The sequence below is a fragment of the Herpailurus yagouaroundi genome, unplaced genomic scaffold, assembly GCF_014898765.1.
Source record: "Herpailurus yagouaroundi ecotype Mexico unplaced genomic scaffold, PumYag 191, whole genome shotgun sequence".
NCBI lineage: Eukaryota > Metazoa > Chordata > Mammalia > Carnivora > Felidae > Herpailurus > Herpailurus yagouaroundi.
In genome coordinates, this window is record NW_024412422.1 from 12,497,857 (window position 1) to 12,524,981 (window position 27,125).

Sequence of the window (27,125 nt, forward strand, 5' to 3'; positions counted from 1 at the left end):
ACAAACTGAGGGCTGATGGGGGGTGGGAGGGAAGGGAGGGTGGGTGACGGGTACTGAAGAGGGCATCTTTTGGGATGAGCACTGGGTGTTGTATGGAAACCAATTTGACAATAAATTTCATATATTAAAAAAAAAAAAAAAAAAAGGAAGCAACCTGGACTCCTAAGTTGGTGATGGTGACAGGAAGAAAAGAAAGAATCCAAGAAAGAATTGTGTTAAATTCCGTCAGGTCCAACAATGGGGGATTGGTCAAATACGTTAAGGCACACTCATGTAACAGAGTTGCACACAGCAACTTAAGATGATGCCAGAGATGGGTATCAAATGACACTGAGAGACAGTCAAGGCAGGACACAATGTGCATGACATTTTTCCTTAAGGACAAGGTGAGCCTTTAATAAGAGTGCTCTCTCGCTCGCTCTCTTTTCCAGCAAAGACAGTATTTGTTAAAAACCTTTAATCTTTCTTGAATGTACATTTAAGAAGAGCCTCCTCATTACTCATTGGAATATACCATGGATAATGACAAATCAATTTAGAGATATCAGAAAAGGTCAATGGCATTTCCTGAAATCCAAAAATCCAGATTAAAAACCATCTTTTCAGTTTTCCGTCTATCATGGTTTGTTTAGGTAAGTTAATGAAGAGTTAGCTTATGGCTGGCTCTCTACCCTGTCATGGGCTGAAGTCTGCACCCCCACTGGATGCACATGTTGAAATACTAACTCCCATTATCTCAGAATATGACTGGTTTGGGGGATATAGCCTTCAATGAGGTAATTAAGGTAAAATGAGATCATACAGGTGGGCTCTATTCCAATCTGACTGGTGTCCTTATAAGAAGAGATTGGGACACAGGTGCAGAGGGAAAGGACTAGGAGAGAAGCCTAGAAAAAATGAACCATGTTGATACCTAGACAGATGTTGGAGTTTTCCCCTCCAGAATTGTGAGGAAACAGATTTCTATTGTTTAAACCACACTGTCTAATCCAGTGAAGAAATGGGCAGAAAACATGAATAGACACTTCTCTAAAGAAGACATTCGGATGGCCAACAGGCACATGAAAAGATGCTCAACGTCACTCCTCATCAGGGAAATACAAATCAAAACCACACTCAGATATCACCTCACGCCAGTCAGAGTGGCCAAAATGAACAAATCAGGAGACTGTAGATGCTGGAGAGGATGTGGAGAAACGGGAACCCTCTTGCACTATTGGTGGGAATGCAAACTGGTGCAGCCGCTCTGGAAAACAGTGTGGAGGTTCCTCAAAAAATTAAAAATAGACCTACCCTATGACCCAGCAGTAGCACTGCTAGGAATTTACCCAAGGGATACAGGAGTACTGATGCCTAGGGGCACTTGTACCCCAATGTTTATAGCAGCACTCTCAACAATAGCCAAATTATGGAAAAAGCCTAAATGTCCATCAACTGATGAATGGATAAACTGTGGTTTATATACACAATGGAGTACTACGTGGCAATGAGAAAGAATGAAATATGGCCCTTTGTAGCAACGTGGATGGAACTGGAGAGTGTGATGCTAAGTGAAATAAGCCATACAGAGAAAGACAGATACCATATGTTTTCACTCTTGTGGATCCTGAGAAACTTAACAGGAACCCATGGGGGAAGGGAAGGAAAAAAAAAAAGAGAGAGGTTAGAGTGGGAGAGAGCCAAAGCATAAGAGACTCTTAAAAAATGAGAACTGGGTGTTGTATGGAAACCAATTTGACAATAAATTTCATATTTAAAAAAAAAGAAATAGACTAGCTTTAGGGTATTTTTTCTGATATACAATTTTTTATTATAATAAATATTTCTTTATTTAAATAAATAAATAAATAAATAAATAAATAAATAAATAAACCACACTGTCTATGGTGCTTTGTTATGGCAGTCCTACCAAATACACCTCCTTTCTTTCTTTTTAATTGTAACAAATATATCCTGAATATAAAACATAATGCTTAGACTTGGCAGTTTGTCAGATACTGAAATATAGAATTTCCATATGATCCAACTATTCCACTTCTAGGTATACCCAAAAGGCCTGAAAGCAGGGACTCAAATACATACCCATACACAAATGTCCATAGCAGCATTACTGACAATAGCCAAAAGATGGTAACAACCCAGTGTCCACCAACAGATGAGTAGATAAACAAAATGGGATGTATCTATACAATGGAATATCATTTGGCCATAAAATGGGATGGAGTTCTGATACATTCTACAACATGGATGAACCTTAAAAACATTATGCTAAGTGAAATAAATCAGACACAAAAAGCCACACGCTGTATCATTCTATTTACACGAAATACCCCAAACAGGCAAATCCATAGAGACTGAAAGTACAATAAAGGTTACCAGATGCTAGGGGAGGAGGGAAATAGAAAGCTGGTGTTTAATGGGTTCAGAGCTTCTATTCGGGAGGATGAAAAAGTTCTAGAGATGGATGGTGATGATGGATGGTGATGATGGTTGTACAACATTGTAAATATACTTAATGCCACTGAATTGTACACTTAGAAATAGTTGAAATCAAATTTATGGTATATATATATATTTACCACAATTTTTTAAATTGCCAAAAACAAAACCAAAAACTAATGCATAGGCAACTGAGCAATTTTTACATTTTGTGGATATTTCTTTATGGTATTAAAAATATGTACTTTCTTTACAGCATCTAGACTTTCTTTTAGTCTGAGTCTCAAATGGAGGCTGCGGCCAGCTTTCTGTTCAGATTTCCTCATACCCCCAAAGGCATATAAATGTGTCTTGTAAGCAAATATTCCAGTGGAGACCCCAGCAGGGCCAGCAAGCCAGAAGAACAATATTTGCAAGGATGTGCAAGGAAGAAGGGATAAGCCAGAGGTTTGTGGGTATGAATCTTACCTTTGGCTTTCTTAGGGTGCAACTCAAGCACTGACCTTGCCTGAGGCATTGACTTTGCCATCCACCATCAGGAAAAAAAAATGTCTACTTTCCTAATGGGAATAACTGCCTTCACTTCAGATAAAGCGCTAGAGGACAAGGTTCACAAAGGCACTTGCTGATCCCTGTGTTGAGTCAGGCTCATATGCAGGTAGGCATCGAATGTGCACTGCGACCATTCACAATTTGAGGACTGCCTGGCACAGCACTTGGATTCAGCTTTGCTTGTTCAGAGTACGTCTACAGTTGTGCCTGTTGCCAGGAGAGCAAAGTGGTTGGCCTCCACGGAGGGTGAGGTGGGAAAACCTGTCTGCAGCCAGGCAAAGCCAGTGAGCCATTACTGAGAGTCTTCATGATGCAGAGGCTTCTGAATGTGCCACAGAGGCCTCATCAAAAAAGGGCTGGGAAGGTCGTCCTGGAAATGAAGGTGGCACCCAGGAGAATAATGGGCAGCTGAAGCTGCTGCCTCATAGAAACACATCCAAATGTGGACCTGAAGCAGAGGGGTAAAATGACAGTGAGCAGAACATTTTAGAAGAGAAAGGAATTCCTGTGGGAAATTCACTTTAAATAAATCCAATCTAAAAGAATCTACATTTACAAAAGAAGTAAATAGTGTGGGTGAAAGTGATTTTTGTTTTACAAAGGGGTTCATAACAAGATAAGATTCCTTTCAATAACATTTCAATGAAATTATATAAAAATGGAGTCCTCCTTTTTAGGAGCTAATCTATCAAAGAGCCTGGGCTGCAAACAACAAGCTGTGAGAACCCTTGAGACCTCATCTTAGTTTTCTTATTTGCAAAAGGAAAAGGCAGGGCTGAATATGATCTCTTAAGCACTTTTAATATGAAAATGATTCCTCCAGGGACGCCTGGGTGGCTCAGTCGGTTAAGCATCCAATTTCAGCTCAGGTAATGATCTCACAGTCTGTGAGTTTGAGCCCCGCGTCAGGCTCTGTGCTGACAGCTCAGAACCTGGAGCCTGCTTCGGATTCTGTGTCTCCCTCTCTTTCTATCCCTCCTCTACTTGCACTCTGTCTCTCTGTCACTCAAAAATAAACATTTAAAAAAAGAGAGAGAGATAAAAATAAAATCCAAAGTCCATACCATCGTCTCTGAGGCCCTATTTGATTTGGCCCCTGACTACCTCTCAGGGTCTTAGCTCACTTCACTCTCCTCCTTGCCCACTACACTCCATTCATACTGCCCTCTTTCTGCTCCTGGAACATACCAAGTTTGTTTGTACCTCAGGGCCCTTACACTTGTTCCCTCTGCTTGGGATCCTTTCTTCCCGATTTTCAGAGTTGGCTCCTTCCTGATGTTCAGATCTCAGCTCAAATGTACTTCCTTAGAGAGGGCCTCCCTTGAGCTAGTAGATATATAAGGAATTCAACACCCAGCCAAGAATGCACATTCTTTTAGGGTACACATAGAACATTTACAAAAACAGACATTAATTAGAATATATATTTCCTTCGATGATCAATATGATACAGACTAGGTTCTCCAACTGCGTATCAATGAAATTAGAAATCGATTTTTAATTTTTTTAATTAATTAATTTACTCATTTTGAGAGAGAGAGAGAGAGCAGGAGAGGGGCAGAGAGATAGGGAGACAGAGAGAGACAATCTCAAGCAGGGTCTGTGCTAATAGCACAGGGCTTGATCCCACAAACCATAAGATCATGACCTGAGCCAAAATCAAGAGTCGGTTAATCAAGTTTAACCAACTGAGACACCTAGGCGGCCTAGAAATTGATTTTTTAAAGATGGATTTTAAAAATGTTTGGAAACCAAATAACATATTGCTAAATTACTTTTGGAAATATTTAAAACTAGATAATAATAAAAACACCATGTCAAAATTGGTGGGACACAGCAAAAGCACTACTTTAAAGGGAAATTTATAGGTTTAAATACATTTATCAGGAAACAAAGTTTAAAAAGACATGACCTACAGTCAGTTAAGCGTCCAACTCCTGATTTGAGCTCAGGTCATGTCTCACAGTTCGTGAGTTCCACACCCGTCTTGCGCTCTGCTCTGACAGTGTGGAGCCTGCTTGGGATTCTCGCTCTCCCTCTCTCTCTCTGCCCCTCCTCTGCTCGTGCCTTCTCTCTCTCAAAATAAATAAACAAACAACAACAAAAAGACATGAGCTAAGCATTCAACTCAAAACACTGGGAAAAAAGAGCAGCAGAACCAACTGAAAGAAACAAGAAGGAAATAATAACGATTAGGGCAGAAACCATTGAAATACAGAGCAACAGAGACAGCTAATAAAACTAAAAGCTGGCTCTATGAAAAAACTAAAAAGACAGAAGCCTTGCCAGAGATGTGTGTCTAATAAAAAGAAGCAAATAAACTAAAGAAAAAGTAGAACATAATGACAGTCACAACAGAATTTTTTTTTAAATATGAAGACGATTATAAACAACCATGGGATAATAAATTTGCATGGCTTTCTCTGACTGCCCCTACTTACTATTTTTATTGTCTGTTGCCTATCTCCTGGCACTGGAATGTAAACTTCTGGAGGCAGAGGTTTTTGTCTGTTTTGTTCCAGATAAACACCACATACTGTATAACTATTTGATGAACGCATGGATGGATGTCCCCAGTAAGCCAACACAATGAGGTCAGGTGAGTTCTTCCCAACACAGATGTTTCGGTTTGTCTTCAGAAGATTTGCCCAGGTACAAGAACAACTGCAAAGGAATCCTGGAAAAGGTCTCTGGAAGCTGATCCTACCAATGATACAGGGCTACCACACCTTGGTTATTTTGGGAGCCACTCAGAGAAGCTATGACTTTCTGGCTCACAGGCCACAACTGTGCACACATCCTGGATATGAGGAATAACAGAAGGGAAAATAGTTTGGTGGTCCCACAAGAAGTTAAACGTAGAATTACCATAGGATCCAGCAATTCCGCTCTTAGGTATATACTGCAAAGAATCAAAAACCGAGGACTCAGACTAATACTTGCACACACGTGTTCACTGCCACACTATTCACACTAACCAAAAGGTGAATGCAACCCCATTGTCCATCAGCTGATGAGTGGATAAACACACAGGATATGCCCATACAACAGAATATTATTCATCCAGAAAAAGGAATGAAACACTGATGTGTGCTACAATATGGATGAATCTCAAAAACATTATGCTAAGTGGAAGAAGCCAGACACAAAATGTCATGTGTTGTAGGATTCCATTTACATGAAACATGCAGACGGGGTGAATCTACAGAGACACAAAGCAGATTGGCAGTGGCCAGGAGCTGGGAGGGAGAGGGAAGTGGGGAACCACTGCCTAATGGGTGTGGGGTTTCCTCTTGAGGGGATACAAGTGATCTGGAACCAGATAAAGGCAGTGGATATACAACACTGTGTGTATGTTAAATGTCATGGAATTGTTCACTTTGAAATAGTTAATTTTATGTTATGTGAATATACACACATACCATACACAATACACAATACAAACCAAATACATATTTGGCCAAATGGCTACGTGTTAACATCAATAACCACAGCCCAATGTCTCTGCCATAGTACAAGCATAAATCCGAAGATTTCCCAAAGGTTTGTTATTTCAACTTTACTATTACATTTTACTAATCAAATTTTAAAGTTTGAATTTTATAGTATATGAACATTAATTCCCTAAGACTGTCCCCGGGATTGTTCCACTGAACAATTGGATATTGATTTGATGTTCACTTCAAATTGTTCAAAGGCAGAGCTAAGATACTTTTGGCTGTTTTGCCAGAACAGAGCACTGTTGATAGTGATGTTGCTATCAAATTATCAAATTTTCCTTCCTTCTAGAGACTATACCATTGTGGTAAAGACATGTCCTCCTCAACTTCTGTACTTAAAAACTGTGTTGACAATGATGATGCATTTTCATGGAAATGATCCCACAAACTAAAGCTTTGCATACTGTTTGAGGATACTTCCTGAATATTTTCAAAAGCAAGCTACAGATTTTCTTCACTCATATTTTATTTTTATTGTATTTTTTTCAGGTTTTATTTTTAGGTAATCTCTCCACCCAATGTGGGGCTTGAACTCATAACCCCGAGATCAAGAGTCTCATGCTCCACCGACTGGGCCAGCCAAGTGCCCCTCTTCACTCATATTTTAAATTTCTTCTTCTTTTTTTTAATGTTTATTTATTTTTGAGAGAGAGGTAGGAGGAAGGGCAGAGAGAAAGGGAGACAGAAGATCCGAAGCAGGCTCCATACTGACAGCACCAAGCCCTATGTGGGGCTTGAACTCACAAATTGTGAGTTCATGACCTGAGCTGAAGTCAGACGCTTAACCAACTGAGCCCCCCAGGCACCCCACATATTTTAAATTTCTATTATCTTCAGGCCTTTATTCTTATTCAAATTATTATTTAGCCACCAAAAAATCTCTCCTAATAGCCTGCCTATCAATTTTTCTATTAAACTTTTTGAAAGTTCTTTTTATTTTGAAAACAAAATCGTGTCAATCATTATTTTACTTTAGTTATAAATGTATTTTATTTATTTTTTAATGTTTATTTTTGAGAGAGGGAGAGTGAGAGAGATAGAGTGTGAGTGGGGGGAAGGGCAGAGAGAGAGGGAGACAGAATCTGAAGCAGGCTCCAAGGCTCTGAGCTGTAAGCACAGAGCCCAATGCAGGGCTGCAACTCACAAACTGAGATCGTGACCTGAGCCGAAGTTGGATGCCCAACCAACTGAGCCACCCAGGTGCCCCTCTAAATGTATATTTAAACAACTGATAACATTTCAACATATAAAGAACCTAAGGAGACCTTTTTCATTCCAGTTACAACTAGAATACTCACCTACATTCAAAAGTGAATATTAATGTAGTAACAACATATTGCAATAACTTATAGGCCTCATTCATACTGCTCACATTGATACTCTGATTGGAGACAATGGTTACTTAGGCAATTCCACATTCATTGATGGCGTAAAAGTTCAGAGAGGCTAGAAATGATGCTGAAGTAGTCAAATGATTACTTGGCTTTCCAGAAACTGAGACCAAAACCAAAGTCAAATGGCAGATTTGGGCCAAACAGAAAGCTGAGGCCAATGGGTCCCACCTCTAATAAAAAGGCTAACTACAGGGAACAGGAGATGAGCCTTCTGGATATTTCTCAGGGCAGGAAAGAGGCAACATTTACCCTCAGCTGGCTCAAAGAAAGTGACTGTAGTTTGTCACCTCACTTCCCATTTAATTTCCTACTGACAGAGAAATGATAAAACGAGAAAAGAGGAAGTAACTGAAGAGAAAAGACGCCTCTTTCACAAACACTTCCTCTTGGTTGAGCTAACTCCCAGGCACGCCATACATCTCTCGTATCTCAGCACAGCTCATGTCACATACCGAACACTTGAGAGTTATCAAACTACTCAGATGCATAGTGTTCAGACTACACTTAAGAACAGGAAAGAACTGGGAAAATTCCAAGAGAAGGCTTTGTGATTTGCTTACATGAACTTAGAGGTGACTATTATCTGTACCCAGACAATGGAAATTCAAAATGTTATTATCAGGTAGATATTTTTGGAGTGTGACGAGTCCTTCTCTCTGTGCTTTTGTTCTCTCTTCACCACCAATTATTACCAAGAGAAATCTTTAATGACAGACGGGGGCATAATAACTAGGAAAAAAGCAACATTTCCAGAGTGTTTTATCAAACACTAATGAGACTGAGCTTTTACTCAACTGTAAAATGGGATTCTGAGTATCACTCACATGTAGGTGGTTTTCAGAATAGACAGTGTTATGCAGAGCCAAAGAAACCTGTATTCCATTGTGTTGGATTTCGATCTGCTAGAGCTATTTATTTGGCTAATAAAATACAATAATCGCTGGGGGCTGGGAAAGATTAACACACAGTTCTGTATTCTAGAAATTTCTTTCTGTCTTCAATAGAGAACAAAGTAGATGGGTTTTCTTTTTTTTTTTTTAATCCTGTTTCTAGGTTTATATTGGGATTTAACGACTATATATTTTTTTGAGTATTTATTTATTATTGAGAAACAGAGAGAGACACAGCATGAGCATGGGAAGGGAAGAGAGAAGGGGAGACACAGAATCCAAAGCAGGCTCCAGGCTCTGAACTATCAGCACAGAGCCTAACGCGGGGCTCAAATTCACAAACCTCGAGATCATGACCTGAGCTGAAGTTGGATGCTTAACCAACCGACCCAGCCACCCAGGCGCTCCTAGATGGGTTTTCGTTATGAGACAAGTTACATAAAACGTGCACCTTTATTGCTTTTTGTTGTTGCTATTGTTTTGTTTCATTTTTATTCAGACTTCCAGGTAGGCTTGAAGTGGTTGGATAGGAGATCAGGAAAAGTGAGGTTTAGAGGCTACATTTCTTGGAAAGCCTTCCTGTTTCTTGCAACAGTCCCTTCTGTTTTTTAACAGATCTAGTTCAAGTTTAACCAGTACAAGTCTCTTGAGAGTGAAGCTTGGGGTGGACCCAGGGAGTGTGGTAAGCACTGTCAATGGGCGGTGGGGGCCTGGCTCAGAATCCATGCTATCATGAGCCTTCCTGAAGCTAGTTAGTCTAGCTTAGTCCGTCTGAGAGTCACCCACTCACCCCGCTTGCCAAGGGACTTCCCCAGCTTTAGCAACGAAAAACCCCATGTCCTGGCAAACTTTTCAGTCCTAGGCAAACCGGGGCGGCTATCACCTAAGCATTTACCTCTCTTGCTTTAAGCTGTACTATATACATCCTGGGTGAGTTTCAAATCACTATAAACTTTTCAAGTTAAATCTGTGTGCTTTGTAGACTTTGTCTCTTTATATCACCTACCACAGTATCTTTTTCTATCCTTGAATAGGACTCCCACCTAGTTACCACAAAATCATCATTAAATGAGGCAAGCATTTCTAGTCTGTTATAAATATTTATTTTTCCACTTATTTTTTAAGAGAAAAAATCCAAATTCACACAAATGGTCTTAAATTTTTTTAAAGCTCTCATTTTGTTTGGGTGAGAGACTTTTCTGTGCTTATAAAATTTATTTTGTAGGGGGTATCATTGTCCTAACTGAGTTAGCTTTGTACATCTCCCTTGAGCCCTGGTCCTTTGCCACATATTTGAGTGTACAAAGAAAAACATACACTGAAATCCTCCCAGAAGGAAACAAACAAAACTGTCCTGAGATTAATCACTAACTAAAGTCCTTAATAATAAATTAAATTCTTTGTAGCTTAATCTGAATTAAGAATCTTATGTTCAGAATACTTCTATGGAGTTAGTAACCGTATTAGTTTCCTATTGATGCTGTAACAAACTACCACAAATTTAGTGGCTTAAAACAACACAAATATATTATTTTATAGTTCTGGAGGTCAGAAGTCCAAAATGGGTCTTGTGGGCTAACATCGAGGTTACATTCCTTCTGTAGGCTGTAGAAGGAATTCACCTGTTGCCTTTTCCAGTCTCATTCCTTGGCTCATGGCCTCCAGCTAGCAATCTCTTCCCTCTGACCTGCACTGCTGTTGTCCCAGGCCTTCTCTGACTATGTCTTCAGCAGCCCCTCCTTAACATTTTTGAAGGACCCTTGTGAAAAGCTCACCTGGATAATCCAGGACAATCTCCCCATCTCAAAATCCTTAACTTAATCACATCTGCAATGTCTCTTTTGCCAAATAAGAGAACATATTCACAGGTTTCAGGGATTAGGACATGGATGTGGAGGGGGCACATTATTCTGCCTCCCACAGTAATTAAGACACCATCTTAGAAAGTTACCAGATTTGACACTAATGGCACTGTATCTTTGGGTCTTATTTTCCTGAGTCTGTTGGATAATCCTTCCAAATATTTAGAATCTAATAGTTGTAAGTAAATTTGAGATATTTGATGACACTGTATGCTAGCATCAGGGAGCATGATGAAATGTACGGGGTTTCCAATAACTATCACCTCCATAAGCAAGATTTCTCCCATGTCAAGTTGACCCCCACAATCCTCATTATCCCTTAATCCTGGTACACACCAAGTAGTCGAGCCACAAAAACAATCCCACATAACACTGCACACTGATTTAGAGTGAACAAAACAGCTTCACCGCATCTGAAGGCTGCATAATGAAATAATTAAGAGCCAAGATTCTGGAATCAGACAAACATGGACTCAAATCCTGGCTCAACTGCTTGTATGGACTCTCAGAGTCTGTTGTTCTCTTCAATGCCTACCTCATGCTTCATGGGAGACTGAATGAAATGAAGTTTATGAAGCATTTAGCAGTGTCTTGGCTGTTTTTATTACTATCATAAAGACAATGCCATACTTGACACTGTAACACTGATCTCCATTTGACATAAAGAAACACTGCCAAAAAGTTAATAGCTCTAAGGATGCACAACCAGTAAATAATCATATTCCAGTGCCTGGCATACAAAGGACCCATTCCTGAATACCTTGTTTTCAGTTAGAGCAGACCCAGTCCCTACACGTCAACCTCACAACTGTCCCATTACCTCCTGAGTTCGCAACTTCATCCCCTATGCATCCTCTACTCTCTGTCACCTTCCAAAGGGGGTGGCATCCAAGGTCTTTTTTACATCCAAGACCAAATGTCAAAGGCGCTCAGATTTCAAAACACAGTTACAGAAAAACATCCAGTTCAGCAGCAAGAATATCATACTTCCTATTTTCTCCGTTTCAATAACCTGTAATCCCTGCTACCATGAATGAGAGAAGACATTTGCGGAGCATATATCTGATATAGAATTGTACCCAAATACATAAAGAACTCTTAAAACTTAAAGGGGCAAGTCACTCAATTAAAAAAATGGGCAAAGGATCTGAATAGACATTTCTCCAAAGATGTACAGATTGGCCAACAAGCACATGAAAAACTCAATTATCATTAATTATGGAAATGCAAATCAAATATACATACAAACATTTACATGTTTGAGTATGGGTAGATTACAGTCCATATTGATTATTTTCAGGAATCCTACTGAGATATTAGAAAATATTTCTTGTTAAAGGGACTCTGGGTTGGATAGGGTTGGGACACACAGAGGATTATCTGTGATTAGCACATGGCCTCTAAAAGAAGAGGGGTTTTTTTTCTTCCACAACAGCTTCAGGCTTAAGGACTCCGTGGGGAAAGAAACAGTAAAATTATAAAATAATTTATTCCTCACTTTTGCTACCAACATGTTCTATATTTAGGGGATAGGCTGTTTCTGGAGGTATATATAATTATACATTTGGACTACATGTATCTGTCATTATGTTATACAATGACGTATTTCACAAGGTCTATGTGCCAGATAAGTAAATCTTACATCTTTAAATGCCCGAACATTTAATTTAAACATTTTTTTTCATTAAAGATACTCCTGGACAAAGAATACAGCTTCATCTGACAGGCCTTTTGTGGCTCAAGACCATTGTAACAAACATCATTCTTACCATGCTATAACCAAATGATGCCCTAAGGTGCACTGAGGTCAGCCACCGCAAGCCTCTCAAATAAATGGTCCTAAACTTATGCGCTTTTTGGAGTTTTTGGCTCTACTTTTCCCAAAGACTTGTTTTTATGGGCTATTAATTTCTTTTTTACTGCTCTTAGTATTGGTGGCTTCAGGCAATTCCTCCCTTTAATTGGTTGCATTGATACAAATATTTAATGCCCACATTACTGGTGACAGTACATCTTTCACCTCTTGGAACCCAGCACTATAGCCAAAGTCTTTTTAATTCCAAGTTTCAAAGCCTGCTAGGTTAAGGAGGGGAAAAATTAACATTAATTATGAGGCTATGAAGATATCTTAGTGGCAAAAGTGAAGCAAGGGGGCAGAACCAGGAAATGAAACTCAGCAGAAACCAAAGAGGCCATTTTCTTAGTCGCTCTCACCTCTGTGCCCCTTTGCCCATCTGTCTCATTCTTTTGTTTCTGCAGACTCCCCTTCTGGGCTTCTCCATGGACATGACTCTGCCACAACTGGAAGGTTACATCAACTCAGTTCTGGTCACTTGCAGAGAACAAAGAACTTCTTCTCTCCAATTGCCACAGTCCCAGAGGAGAGAATCAGGTTGGCCCTTTGGGGTTAGGTTTCCTGTGTGGCCCAAATGATAAGGTCACACAGTATAAAAATGGCTGTTGGGGCCACCTCTGCAAGGGAGGGCAGTTTTTAGAGGAAGAGCATTGTGGTAAACTGGCTTAGTGTACAACAAAGGAGCCAGATGATTCATATGTCAGAACTTAATCTAAATTAAAAATAAGCTCTGTGTGAGGGCCCGAGGAGCTCCCCTGTGAAGAAAAAAACATGAGGCTTGGCCCCATTTTTGTGTATGTATAGTTTTTTCTGAGACCTTGGTTGTCTACTCCCTGTTTCTTTTCTTTTCTTTTCTTTTTTTTTAATTTGATATGATTCACACACCGTACAAATCACCCTCTTAAAATGTGCAGTTTGGTGACTTTCAGAATATTCACAAGGGTTCTATAATTATCACCATTATGCAATTTCTGGAACATTTCATCACCCCAAACAAATTTCATACTCATTGGCAATCAATCCCCATTATTCTTTTCCCCCAGCCCTAGGTAACTGCTAATCTACTTGCTACTTTTCCTACTCTGGACATTTCATATGAACAGAATCACATAAGATTTGGCCTTTTGTAACTGGCTTTTTTCAGTTAGCATTATGTTTTCAAGGTTCATGCACATTGCAGCATGTATCTGGGTTCCATTTCTTTTTATGGCTAAGAAATAGTCCATTGTCTGGACATACCACATTTGTTTCCCCATTCATCAGCTGATAGACGTTTAGGTGATTTCCACTTGTTGGCTACCAGGGATGATGCTGTGAACATTGATGCACAAGTTTTTGCATGAACATCTTTTCAATTCTCTTGCTGTACAGAACACTGTCACCTGGTAATTGTGTAACATTTTGAGGAACGGCCAAACTGTTTTCCAAAGGGGCTGTACCATTTTACTTTCCTGCCAATTATACAGCAGTGTAGGAGTCTTCCAATGTATCCATAGGCTTGCCATCTTTTTGATTGTCCCTCATCTTAATTATAACCATGCTAGCGGATGAAGTGGGATCTCACTGTGATCTTGATTTGCATTTCCCTAGTGCATGACACTGAACATCTTTTTATGTTCTTATTGACCATTTTGTATCTTCTTTGTAGAAATGTCTATTCAAATCCTTTGCCCATTTTCAATTGGGTTGTCATTTTACTGATGACTTATAAAAGTTAAATAAGAACTCTTAGGATATTTAAGATACTATACCCTTATCAAATACATGATTTGTAAATATTTTTCACATTCTGTATTCTTTTCATTTTCTTGATGTCCTTTGAAGCACAAAAGTTTTACATTTTGATGAAGCCCAGTTTGTCTTTTTTTCACCTGTGCTTTAGGCATCATGCCTAAAAAACCACTGCCTAATCCAAAGTCACAAAGATTCACACCTGTTTTCATTTGAGTCTTACAGTTTTGCTCTTATGCTTAGGTCTTTGATGCATTTGGAGTTAATTTTTATACATGGTATGAGATAGGGGTCCAACTTCATCATATGCATGTAGATTTCCAGTTGTTCCAACACCATTTATTGAAAAGACTTCTTTCCTTATTGAATTATCTCGGCACCTTTACTGAAAATCTCATTTTTTAAAAACTAAATTCCCAAGGTTGCTCACTAACTGACTATACTCAGTCAAGTATACAACAAATATGCAACTGGATGTGACTTATGATGTAGGTATGTGAAAAGTCCCAGCTGTAATCAGCAGTTACTTTCACTTTACATAAACTAAGATTACTCTGGCTGGTACAATGGATATATTTTTATTTATTTATTTTGAGAGAGAGTGCGCACGCAAGCAGGGGAGAGGCAGAGAAAGAGGGAAAGAGAGAATCCCAAGCAGATTCTGGGCTGTCAGTGCAGAACCTGATGCAGGGCTTGATCTCACCAATCTCGAGATCATAACCTGAGCTGAAATCAAGAGTTGGACACCTAACACTAAGTGACACCCAGGTGCCACTATATTCACTATCTTGACTAGTGATGGTTCCCTGGATATATACACGTCAGACTTAAACAATTGTACACTTTAAATATGTGCAGTTTACTGTACGTCAATTATACCTCAAGAAAGTGGTTTTATTATTTTTATTTTTATTATTTTTTAAATTTAAATCCTAGTTAGCATATAGTGTAATAATTTCAGGAATAGAATTTAGCGATTCATCACTTACATATAACACCCAGTGCTCATCCCAACAAGTGTCCCCCTTAATGCCACTTACCCATTTAGCCCATCCCCCCACCCAACACTCCACCAGCAACCCTCAATTTGTTCTATTTAAGAGTCTCTTATGGTTTGTCTCCCTCTCTGTTTTTATCTTATTTTTGCTTCCCTTCCCTTATGTTCATCTGTTTTATTTCTTAAAGTCCACGAGTGAAATCATATTTGTTCCTCTGACTTATTTCACTTAGCATAACACACTCGAGTTCCATCCATGTTGTTATAAATGGCAAGATTTCATTCTTGTTGATCGCTGAGTAATATTCCATTACACACACACACCTTTTTTTTTTTTCTTAACGTTTTTATTTTTGAGACAGAGAGACAGAGCATGAATGGGGGAGGGGCAGAGAGAGAGGGAGACACAGAACACACCCCACATCTTCTTTATCCATTCATCAGTCATTGGACATTTGGGCTCTTTCCATACTTTGGCTATTGTCGATAGTGTTGCTATAAACATTGGGGTACATGTGCCCCTTTGCATCAGCACTCCTGTATCCTCTGGATAAATACTAAATAGTGCAATTTCTGGGTCATAGGGTAGTTCTATTTTTAATTTTTTGAGGAATCTCCATACTGTTTTCCAGAGTGGCTGCATTCCCACCAACAGTGTAAAAGGGTTCCTTTTTCTCAGCATCCACGCCAATATCTGTTGTTGGCCGAGTTGTTAACATTAGCCATCTGACAGGTGTGAGGTGGTATCTCATTGTGGTTTTGATTTGTATTTCCCTGATGATGAGTGACATCGGTTGGCCATCTGGATGTCCTCTTTGGAAGTGTCTGTTCATGTCTTTTTCCCGTTTCTTCACTGGATTATTTGTTTTTGGGTGTTGAGTTTGATAAGTTCTTTATAGATTTTGGATACTAACCCTTTATCTGATATGTCATTTGCAAATATTTTCTCCCATTCTGTCAGTTGCCTTTCAGTTTTGCTGATTGTTACCTTCACTGTGTAGAAGCTTTTTATCTTGATAAGGTCCCAATAGTTCATTTTTGCTTTTGTTTCCCTTGCCTCTAGAGACATGTCAAGTAAGAAGTTGCTGCAGCTGAGGTCAAAGAGGTTGTTGCCTGTTTCCTCCCCTAGGATTTTGATGGCTTCCTGTTTTACATTTAAGTCTTTCACCCATTTTGAGTTTATTTTTGTGTATAAGAAAGTGATCCAGGTTCATTCTTCTGCATATTGCTGTCCAGTTTGCCCAACACAATTTGCTAAAGAGACTGTCTTTTTTCCACTGGATAATATTCTTTCCTTTGTCAAAGATTAGGTTGCCATATGTTTGTGGGTCCATTTCTGGGTTCTCTATTGTGTTCCATTGATCTGAGTGTCTATTTTTGTGCCAGTACCATACTGTCTTGATGATTACAAGCTTTGTAATACAGTTTGAAGCTTGGAATTGTGATGCCTCCAGTTTGGTTTTCTTTTTCAGGATTGCTTTGGCTATTTGGGGTCTTTTCTGGTTACATATAAATTTTAGGATTGTTTGTTCTAGCTCTGCAAAGAACGCTGGTGTTATTTTGATAGGGATTGCTTTTAAGTTGTTGTTGTTTTTTTTTTTTTTTTTGATGTTTATTTATTTTGGAGAGAGAGTGCACACTCAAGTGGCAAGCGGAGGAAGAGCAGAGAGAGAAGGAGACAGGGGATCCAAAGCAGGCTCCACACTTTCACTACAGTGCCTGATGGAGGGCTCGAACCCACAATCACGACCTGAGCCAAAGTCAAATGCCTAACCGACTGAGCCACCCAGGTGCCCCAAGAAAGCAGTTTTTAAAAACAGGTAAACTAAGGGCAAGAATGTACATGAAATAACTTTCTTTTCCTAATCATTGTTCAAGATCAGTTTCTCTGGTTGGTCCTAAGGATAGATTACCAACTAGTAATTTAGGAAAACTTGTTTATACATTTCTCTTACCTGCTTTGTTCCCAAACACAAACAAACCATTTAAATTCAAGATTTTTAAGGCTGGGACCATCTCATTACTATTGGATAAGTATGAATGAGAGCTAGAATTGAGTTTGGGCCCTTAAGGAAAGCATTTTTAAGTTTCCTTCCAATGAGTGGATTTTCCTTTTCTACATAGAATTTAAGACCTCCCAAAGGCACCAAGCTCCATTTTGGCAGAGATTTCATCTATCTGTTCGCCCTCATACCCGTAGCATTAAGAATACTGCCAAGCACACAACAGGCACTCAGTAAATATCTGTCAAATGAATGAATAAAATTCCACTTAAGCTGTCACCACCTTTTCTTGGGACCATTTTGGACTGAGGCAGGTGGCAGTTCTATGCCTCCTTCTAACTCAACAATTCCATCTCTAGAGGTAGATGTTGTCTGTTTTCTCCAAATTTTCTTATTATTCACTTTTTTGTATCTGGATAAATAAGGTGGTATGGCTTAGGAAACTCACATCCAAGAAATGAACTAAAATATTATATCAAAGATTATGCCTAGGATCCACAAACTAGAAGCAACCAGATAAGAACAGTTAGGAAAATCACGGCATACCCTCTGTAAGAAATAGTCCATTTATTAAAAATGAACATTATAACTAGACTGCAGTAACATAGAAAACAGTAGTGTAAACCAGAAAAAAAAATCATCATTGCCTATGATTTACAAACTAGAACTTTATACACATCTACCTGTGAGAATTCATACTTCATGAAGGCAGGTTGTTTGGGTTTGTTCTGTTCACCGAACAGTGCCGAGCATATTGAACAGTGCCGAGCATAATAGTGCTTATTAATGCTTGTTGAATGAATTAATAAACTAAATATAAAACATATCTTTGAAAACATACCTGAAAGGGAATGAGCAAACGTGGAAAATTATGTTCGAGTAGTGGAACTGTGGGTGTTTCCTCCACTTCCCTCTATTTTCCAAGTCTCCCTAAAGTTGTGATAAAACTGTCTCAGTTGAAAGGATGGTCACAGAAACCCCTTCCTTGTCCTGTAGCTAAGGAAGCATCTGAATTGCAGTAGGGATGCGACCTGACTCCAATTCCAAGAGGGCCACTTGAAAGGGGGTGTGACTCCAGCCAAGGGCTCCTCGGGCACCTGACATACAGGCTTTTCCTCCAGAGGTTGAGAAGGCACAAGTTTGGACCTCCAAAGGGACTACTTTTTCTTCTATTTTGCCCCCGTCCCCGACAGGTCACTCGTACCTCCTAAACCACCTAAAGTTGTCGCTCACTATCCCCCCGCCCTCCCACTTCAGCCCCCCTGAGGCGTAACTCATTCCCAAGGGAGCAGTCACTCTCTCCTCCATGGCTCTATCTCCACTAAGCCGGTCACTTGTTCTCCCTGGCCCTCCAGAGGGCCATTCATTCACGGAGAGAGGATCACTCCTTCCTGATAGAACCAATCCCACTTTGCGGGGGTCGCTCGCTCTCCCCGGCCCTACTGACGGGGTCACTCGTCCTCAAGGGGGAGCTCACCCCTTCCCCACCGGCCCCACTCTCCGTGGAGAGAGCCGCTCGTACCGAGGCGGAGCGTCGCCTTCGCCCGGCCCCAGCCTCGAGGCGCAGCACCGCCTCCTTCCGGGCCCTGCCTCGCGCGTGGCGGCGCCGCGGGCTCCCGGAGGCCTGGGCGGGGCTCCCGCGCGGATACGAGGCAGCGGGCCGGGCGGCCGGGCCCAGAGCGCCGAGCTGGGGCGGCGGGACGGCAGCCAGCGAGGGCCATGGCGGGCTGCTGCGCGGCGCTGGCCGCCTTCCTGTTCGAGTACGACACGCCGCGCATCGTGCTCATCCGCAGCCGTAAAGTGGGGCTCATGAACCGGGCCGTGCAGGTGCTCATCCTGGCCTACGTCATCGGGTGAGCGCGACCGCAGGCGCTGTCCCCGAGGGGTCCCGGGGTCAGGAGTGTCGTGACGGCCGGGAACTCCCCTTCTGCGTCCCGCCCGTGCACCTGCTCCTCCTGGCCTAGGTCACCCGGTGAGCCCCTCGAGCGGCCTCCAGGTGCTGTCCGCGAGGGGGGGGTGGGGCGCGACCCGAGACGGGTGACACACCCCTCCCCGGACCCTGGCCACCGGGGTACCGGGCTCTGAGTCAGGAGACAGCTTTGATGTTGTGTTTTCAGGGCAAAGCCTGGCTAGACCTTCATCCTTCCTGCTTCTTGTTCTCTGACTTGCTCCGTGTAGTCCTTTGGCGGCGGGGGTGCTTTGTCCTAAATGGCTCAGTCTTTGCACTTCACTTCCCATTCTAATGATCAGCTGACAGAAAACAAGACTTGGAATTTCCATTTGGTTCCTTTTGGGTCTGTGGCTTCCGGTCCTTTCCTTTAAGTACCGTGTGGTAACCCAAGAGAGTGAAGAGGTCACACTTCTAAAAAGCACTTTAGCATTTCAGTTCCTTTGTTTTGTGAAGTGGTTGGGTTTTTGGTATAAGTACTTAGCCTCATCATTCTCTGTGCTCCTTTTATGCTTCCATATGCTCTGCCACCTTCTAGTCTCACCAAGTGCTTAATTTTAATTGAATGCATCCATTACAATTTAATGAAACTCAAAGAGGAGGTAGAAATTAACTTACCAATTGGGCCCACTTTCAAGGTCCACCTGGGCGTTACAGCGTCTACAGCTGCTGAGCTGACATGTTATCTACTCTGGCATTCCTTTTCTTGAAAGGCTTAATGCAGTGGTTCCCAGCTGCACATTAGAACCTTTTGGGAACCTTTTAAAAATACAGATTGCTGACTCCCATCCCCAGACCTGATTTCATTGCTACGGAGTATGCCTGACTCCCAGCGTGATTCTGATGTGCAGCAAAGTTTGAGAACCAATGTCCTAGTGTTTTCTAAACCTATCTGATTGTGAAAGATTCACCTGAGGAACTGTATAAAAGTAACAGATCCCCCACCCTGGAGTGGGGCTTGGAATCTGTTAACACCGCTGTTGGGAATTCACATGATCTGGCTGTTAGGTATGGGTTCTAACAGCTGTCAGCTGAGCAGCAGTAAGCACTGACAGGATTCAATAAAATGGTTTCCCACATATGGGCTCTACATCAGAACCACCTGGCCCACTCCCAGGTTTGGATTTATTAAGTCTTAATACATACCACCACCAGTAACTCCTTGCCCCCCAGTGATTGTTGATGCACCTTAAATTTTGAGACCTGCTTCTAACTGGTTAAGTAAACTCACATTGCTGGATTAGACTGGAAGCACTTAGAATCAAAAGCTCTCAGCTTTTTCCTCTTGGCTTTCGATCCTCAAGGGAGGATTAGTTTAAATCTACCTTAGGGTATCTGTAAAGTTCTAGACTACAAAAAGTGTCTATAGCTGCCCATAAAGATGTGAACTATCACATTAATACATCTTACATTGATAACATGATAAAATATTTTGGATATATTGGGTAATATAAAATATATCATTATAATTAATTTTACCTGTTTTTCTTTTGTAAACCCCCTGATTTCGAAATCGAGAGACCACCAAGGAGCCGATACCGATGCAAACGCACGAGGGTTTATTTGCAAGCTCGAGCTTGGGCCCAAGTATACCCGACACAGGGGAGCAGGGACTTGGACCCCTAGGTTAAGAGGGGTAGCAATTTTATAGGGGCCAGTGGCCAATGAGATTGTAACACACACAGAAAGTTGCATATTCATGTCAGTCCACACGCAGGTGGCCAATTGAATTACAATTTACCCCATAGTAACTGTTTGAACTAGCCTATCACTCTGGTCAGAATTGGCGCGCAAGTTTGGCGAGCAAAAGGCGGGGTTTACGTTATTTGGCGGTTAGGGGTTCCGCATTCCTAAATGAGCCGGTTTCCAGTAAGGGTGTGCTCAGCCGCTTGACTAGGGTGGGGGAATGTCTTAAGCAATAAGTAGGTCATGTGGGGGTTATACATGAGATGGTGGGTGTAGCACAAAATGGAGTTAGTCTTGCTCTGCTTGTCCAGGGGTAGGGGATTTTTGTAAAATTCCTTGGGTCCCACACTTTTTACTTTTTTAACATGGCTGTTAGAAATTACATTACATATGTAGCTTGTGTTCTATTTCTGTTGGGTAGCACAGCTTTCCAAGGTTCCCATAGAGTGTGTGCTACCTTGATCATGAGGATTTATAAAGCAGTAAATGCTTTGCTTTTCCATCTTCTATGATCAAAACTGACTCAGGAAATTAAAGGCATTTTTCTTTTTTTTTCTTTTCTTTTTCCTTTTTTTTTTTTTTTTTTTTAACTCATCTCTTAGCTTCCTAAGCCAATTCATCTTAGACTGGACATGGATTTCTCAGTTATCTGATTCTGTCATCTATCACATGATGAGGCAGTAGTTAATCACATAGTGATTCGTGTGAAACCATGTGTCTCTGACTTAGCAACTCACTGTACTCTGTGGTAAAATAAGCTTCTGTGTGTCTCAGTAGAATTAAATGAAAGCTTACATTGCAGCTAAATTCCTAGAACACTTGAAGAAAAGGACTTGTTTGGGGAAAAGCCTTCCTCTAGGTTGGACAATGAATTTGGAGACTGCTCAGACCAGCCAAACCCATAAATAACCAAAGCCAGTGATTTTTTGGAGTCTTAGCAGCTAGAGCTTATAAGGAGAGGAGAGGGATGCTAGCATTTCTTGATTCTAGAAAAAATAACAATAATGGTCGCTGGTAGGTGTTTAATAACAGCTCTGGTGGAAAGGAGTTCTCATTTGTAGTATTAGCCAACTTCCATGGTGTAAATCCTCCCATCATGGCCAATTTTAGCCTTTTGATGGCAACACAAACATTGTTCTAAACATTTGACATGCATTAACTTATTTAACCTCACAACTATCCTATGAAGTCGTATTATCATTCCCATGTTATTGATAGGAAAAACTGAGGCACAGAGAAAGGCCAAAGTTATGCCTAGTGAAGGTAGAGCTTAGAAATGAACCATGATCACTGACTTCAGTCTAGGTTCCAGTGTCCTAACCACTATGTGCTAATGCCTTTAGATTTTTTTTAAGTTTATTTATTTGAGAGGGAGAGAGAGAGAGAGAGAGAATGAGAATACAGATGGGGAAGAGGCAGAGAAAGGGAGAGAGAGAGAATCCCAAGCAGGCTTCGAACTGTCAGTGCAGAGCCTGATGCGGGGCTTGACCTCATGAACCATGAGATCATGACCTGACCAAAGTCAATGCTTAAATGACTGAGCCACCCAGGCCCCCCTTTAATTATTCAAGCTGGTTGCAACACCCTCAATTCTCCCCAGAGAAGAGAAGCATACATGGGACCTGAATTCTTGGAGAAAAAGTATGAAACTAAAATAAAAAGTTACTTTAACAGTGAGATTCTCTTTTCTGGAGGGAGTATAGCATACAGGACAAGAGAAGAGGCTTCAGAGGCAAAAGACTTGAGTTCAGATCCTCACTTTGTCATTCACTAACTGTGTGACCTTGGGCAAATGACTTAACCTCTCTCTGTCTTAGTTTCCTCCTCTGTAAAAATAGAGAATAATAGGGGTGCCTGGGTGGCTCAGTCGGTTAAGTGTCTGACTTTTGATTTTGGCTCGGGTCACAATCTCCCAGTTCGTGGGATAGAGCCCCATGTGCGGAGGCTGCTTGGGATTCTCTCTCTCCCTCTCTCTCTGCTCCTCTGCTCATGCATGCACACACTCTCGCTCTCTCAAAATAAGTAAATAAACTTTAAGATAAATAGAGAATAAATTTTAAAATAAATAGAGAATAATATCTGGTTATAAAGTGGTTAGGATTAAATTAGTTAATAAATATATAGAGCTTAGATTAGCACCTTGGATTAGAAAACACCCAGATGGTAACTATTATCATAATTTTTATAATTGCTTTGGAGATTCTGCAGGTCATAGTGCATTGAAAGTGCTCAACTATAGATATTTGAATGTCAAATAAAGACATTCATTGAGTACTTTCTTTGTGCTGATCACTGTGCTAAGGGCTTTACCTACATCATCTCATTTATCTCCCACAAACCACCCTGTGATTTATGTTCTATATGCCCATTTTGCAGAGCCCCCTAAGTTAAACAGTTTTGTAAAGTTGCATAATTAGTTAATGTTGTACTGTCAGCCTCTGGCTATCAGAGACTCCCTAGTATCAATTCAAAGTCACTGAATCCTGGGGTGCCTGGGTGGCTCAGTCGGTTAAGCGGCCGACTTCGGCTCAGGTCATGATCTCGCGGTCCATGAGTTCGAGCCCCGCGTCGGGCTCTGTGCTGACAGCTCAGAGCCTGGAGCCTGTTTAAGATTCTTTGTCTCCCTCTCTCTGACCCTCCCCCATTCATGCTCTGCCTCTCTCTGTCTCAAAACAAAGTCACTGAATCCTAATGGCAATTTAAGAGGAGTGTTTTATTTTGTAGGTGGGTGTTTGTGTGGGAAAAAGGCTACCAGGAAATGGACTCTGTGGTCAGCTCCGTTACTACAAAAGCCAAAGGCGTGACTGTAACCAACACTTCTACACTTGGATTCCGGGTCTGGGATGTGGCGGACTATGTGATTCCAGCTCAGGTATGCCTCCCACCATGGCTTCTAACGCTAAAGCTTCTCATTAGCTCCTTTCCCTTTACTGACTTTGCTCTCTTGATTAATGATTCGCTGAGTTCTAACATCACTGATGCCCAGACTGATTTTCTTAGCCCAAGAAAGCAACACAGGCAGATCCCTTTCTGGCTTGGGGTCAAATAAATAATATTCAACCAGCTAGGTTGCTTCAGCTCTAAATCATGGTTGGCTTAAACACAGACAACTCGGCCTGTCTCAGGCCCTGAAAGGTAGAGAAGCAAATGTTTTAAATCCTGGGAAAAATTCAGGTGGAAATACCACCATTCCACACTTTGTATTTGCTTTATTGTTGTAAATCCACAAGGTAAACCTTTGCAGACAGTGTAAAAAGTTTATCAGCAGTTCGAGACCAAAGCCAAACCAGAAGGAAACAGACATGCCCGTATAGGATTTTGTCAGTAATAAAGGTAAGGGAAGAAAATGATACAGCACCCTAGTATCCAGTCTGTTAATTGACACAGCTCCAAGTTAAGTATTAACTGTCTTTAGCCATGATAATGGCTGTGGTCCATGGCCAGACCCTGACATATCCCTCCAGATGCCTTATATGCTAGGGTCCTGGGGTGGCTAAATGCAAATAAGCTGTCAGCTCCTGGCTCAGAGCTAAGCAAGGAGTTGAGAAACTCTCTTTCTTCATTTCCCTCCCCCCACCCCCGACTTCTCAAGAGAAGGGTTTTGTGGGGTGCCCAGAGAATACCAAAGCTAATGAGCAATGAAGGTCAAATGGAACAGCGGATTCGTAGTTTGCTGGAGGCAGGTGGTCCTGTTGGCATGCATCTGCGTCAACAGAGAGACCTCTGCTTCCTGTGAAGCCATGGGGACCATCATACCCAGTCTGTTTACTGGGGCCAAGGAAGACCGTGGACCCACTGCTTCTGCCCCTCAGTGGAAAGGAATAGGCAGCTGCTCTGCCTTCCAGCTCAACTCTGGGCTGGGGGCTGCGTGAGCCCCACAGTGCTCTCTCTTCATGAGCTTGCACAATGCCCTCTGCTTCTTTGCGGATGGACCACAAACATTTGTTTGCAGTGCTCATCTCCAGACTGAAGTTTCCCTGAGCTTAAAGTAGATAAGAAATAGGGGTGCCTGGATGGCTCAGTCAGTTAAGTTTCCGACATACGCTCAGGTTATGATCTCATGGTTATTGAGTTCGAGGACCACATCGGGCTCTGAGCTGTCAGCCTGCTTCGGATTTTGTGTCTCCCTCTTTCTCTCTGCCCCTCCCCTGCCTGAGCTCCCTCATGTTCCATCTCTCTCTCAAAAAAAAATCAAACAAAAAAAAGCCAGGAGAGCCTTGGGCATCATGCCACATCCTCATGCTTCCTCAAGATATTTCCTTGTCTCCCAACTTGGCTTGTTCTAGATCTTTCTTTGGAAGATGCTAGCTATTTCCAGAGCTTCCAACACCTTGTCAGACCTGGGGGTGGAGAGGTCTACAGACATTTTGATCCCTGAGTTACCCTGATCCTCCAGATGGCTCCCGGTGCTGACTCCACTCTTCCACAGAGCACGAAACACTGACAGAAAGCTTCTGGTATTTCATTTTAGAATGCCAGTGTTCAGTGAGGGGGAGGTCCAACTAGGATTTTTGGACATCTTTTATTCCTTATGTTGGAAGGTCCTTAGCAATTCTTCAGTCTCATCCCCAGTGAATTGTTCTCTAGAAACTTTTGTTTTCTAAATATTGATCTTTTTTTTTTAATGTTTTATTTATTTATTTTGGCAGGGGAAGGGGCAGAAAGAGAAAGAATCCCAAACAGGCTCTGTACTATCAGCATGGAGCTTGAACCCACAAACTGCAAGATCATGACCTGAGCCAAAATCAAGAGTTGGATGCTTGGTGGGGGGTGCCTGGGTGGCTCAGTCGGTTAAGCGTCCAGCTTCAGCTCAGGTCATGATCTCGCAGTCTGTGAGTTCGAGCCCCGCGTCAGGCTCTGGGCTGACAGCTCAGAGCCTGGAGCCTGCTTCAGATTCTGTGTCTCCTTCTCTCTCTGCCCCTCCCCTGCTCATGCTCTGTCTCTGTCTCAAAAATTAATAAAGACATTTTTAAAAAATTAAAAAAAAAAAAAGAGTTGGATGCTTGGGGCACCTGGGTGGCTCAGTCAGTTAAGCGTCTGACTGTGGCTCAGGTCATGGTCTGACAGTTTGTGAGTTCGAGCCCCGTGTCAGACTCTGTGCTGACAGCTCAGAACCTGGAGCCTGCTTTGGATTCTGTGTCTCCTTCTCTCTCTGCCTCTCCCCAACTCGTGTTCTGTCTCTCTCTCAAAAATAAACATTGGAAAAAAAAAAGAGTTGAATGCTCAACCGACTGAGCCACCCAGGTGCTCTCTCTCCAGAAACTGTAAATCAACCTTTTGGCACATTCCTGGGAGGAAAAAACAACCTTCTCAAATGGAGAAGTATCAATTGCTGACCCTGATTTGATCTTCTCTAGAATGTTTTATTTATTTATTTTAATTTCAGCTAGGAAAGAAAACCAGCCAAATTTGGGGACTTTGGTGGCCTTGCGTTTTTGTACCTCTGAGGTAATCTGTTTGGCAGAGGATGTCTTGAGCACTTTTTGGCTCTTTTCCCTTAACAAGCCAAGCTTTATTAAGGAACCACTTCAGATTATAGACATTTTTTTCCATTGAGGTGAAATTCACATGTCATAATATTAGCTATTTCAGATTGAAAAATTCCATGGCATTTAGTACTTTCATGATATTATGCAACTATAACTTCCTTCTAGTTCCAGAACATTTTCATCACCCCAAGAGGAGACCCCATACCCATTAAGCAGTCACTGCTCATCCTACCCTCCACTTTACCCCTGCCTCTGAGACACCCACTTACCTACCTTCTGGCTCTATGGAAATTTCATAGAATCATAAAATATGTGGCCTTTTGTGTCTGGCTTCTTTGACTTAGCATCATGTTTTTAAGGTTCACCCAGTTGTATCCTGTTTGAGTGCTTCATTCCTCTTTACGGCCAAGTCATATTCCATTGTAGGTACACACGTAGGTATAGATAACCACAATCTGTTTATCCATTCATCTGTCAATAGATACTTGGGGTGTTTCCACCTCTGGGTCACTATGAACAATTCTGCCATGAACACATATAAACAGTAGCCCCCCCACCCCACCCCGCCCGTCCACAGTTTCAGTTACTCATGGTCAGCCATAGTCTGGAAGCAGATGGTGCTCCTGACAACCTCAAGTCAGTAGCAGCGCAATGCTTCAAACATTCACCTCACTTCATGTCTTCACATAGGCAATTTATCATTACCCAAAGAAGGGTGAGTACAGTACAGTCAGGTATTTTGAGAGAGAGAGAGAGAGAGAGAGAGAGAGAGAGAGAGA

The 27,125-nt window shown here is 41.5% G+C and overlaps 2 protein-coding genes across 3 annotated transcripts in view; one reads left to right on the forward strand and one right to left on the reverse strand.

Annotated features, from left to right (window-relative positions):
- Window positions 1-18,867, reverse strand: part of IFT81 (intraflagellar transport 81) — a 229,763-nt gene extending 210,896 nt beyond the window's left edge. The window contains exons 1-2 of the mRNA XM_040444141.1: window positions 18,746-18,867; window positions 18,065-18,153 (exon numbers count right to left, since the gene is read on the reverse strand). The gene's annotated coding sequence lies outside the window, so the exon portion shown is untranslated. The remainder of the gene's footprint in view (window positions 1-18,064; window positions 18,154-18,745) is intronic.
- P2RX4 (purinergic receptor P2X 4) overlaps window positions 18,867-27,125 on the forward strand; it is a 19,332-nt gene continuing 11,073 nt past the window's right edge. Inside the window, exons 1-2 of one of the 2 annotated variants that reach the window (XM_040444160.1) lie at window positions 18,867-19,076; window positions 23,582-23,729. In XM_040444160.1, the coding sequence (XP_040300094.1) occupies window positions 18,943-19,076; window positions 23,582-23,729 (282 nt within the window). In that variant the 5' untranslated portion in view covers window positions 18,867-18,942. Of the gene's footprint in view, window positions 19,077-19,176; window positions 19,196-23,581; window positions 23,730-27,125 lie in introns of those variants that run through there. The other variant, XM_040444161.1, reaches the window with a different exon arrangement.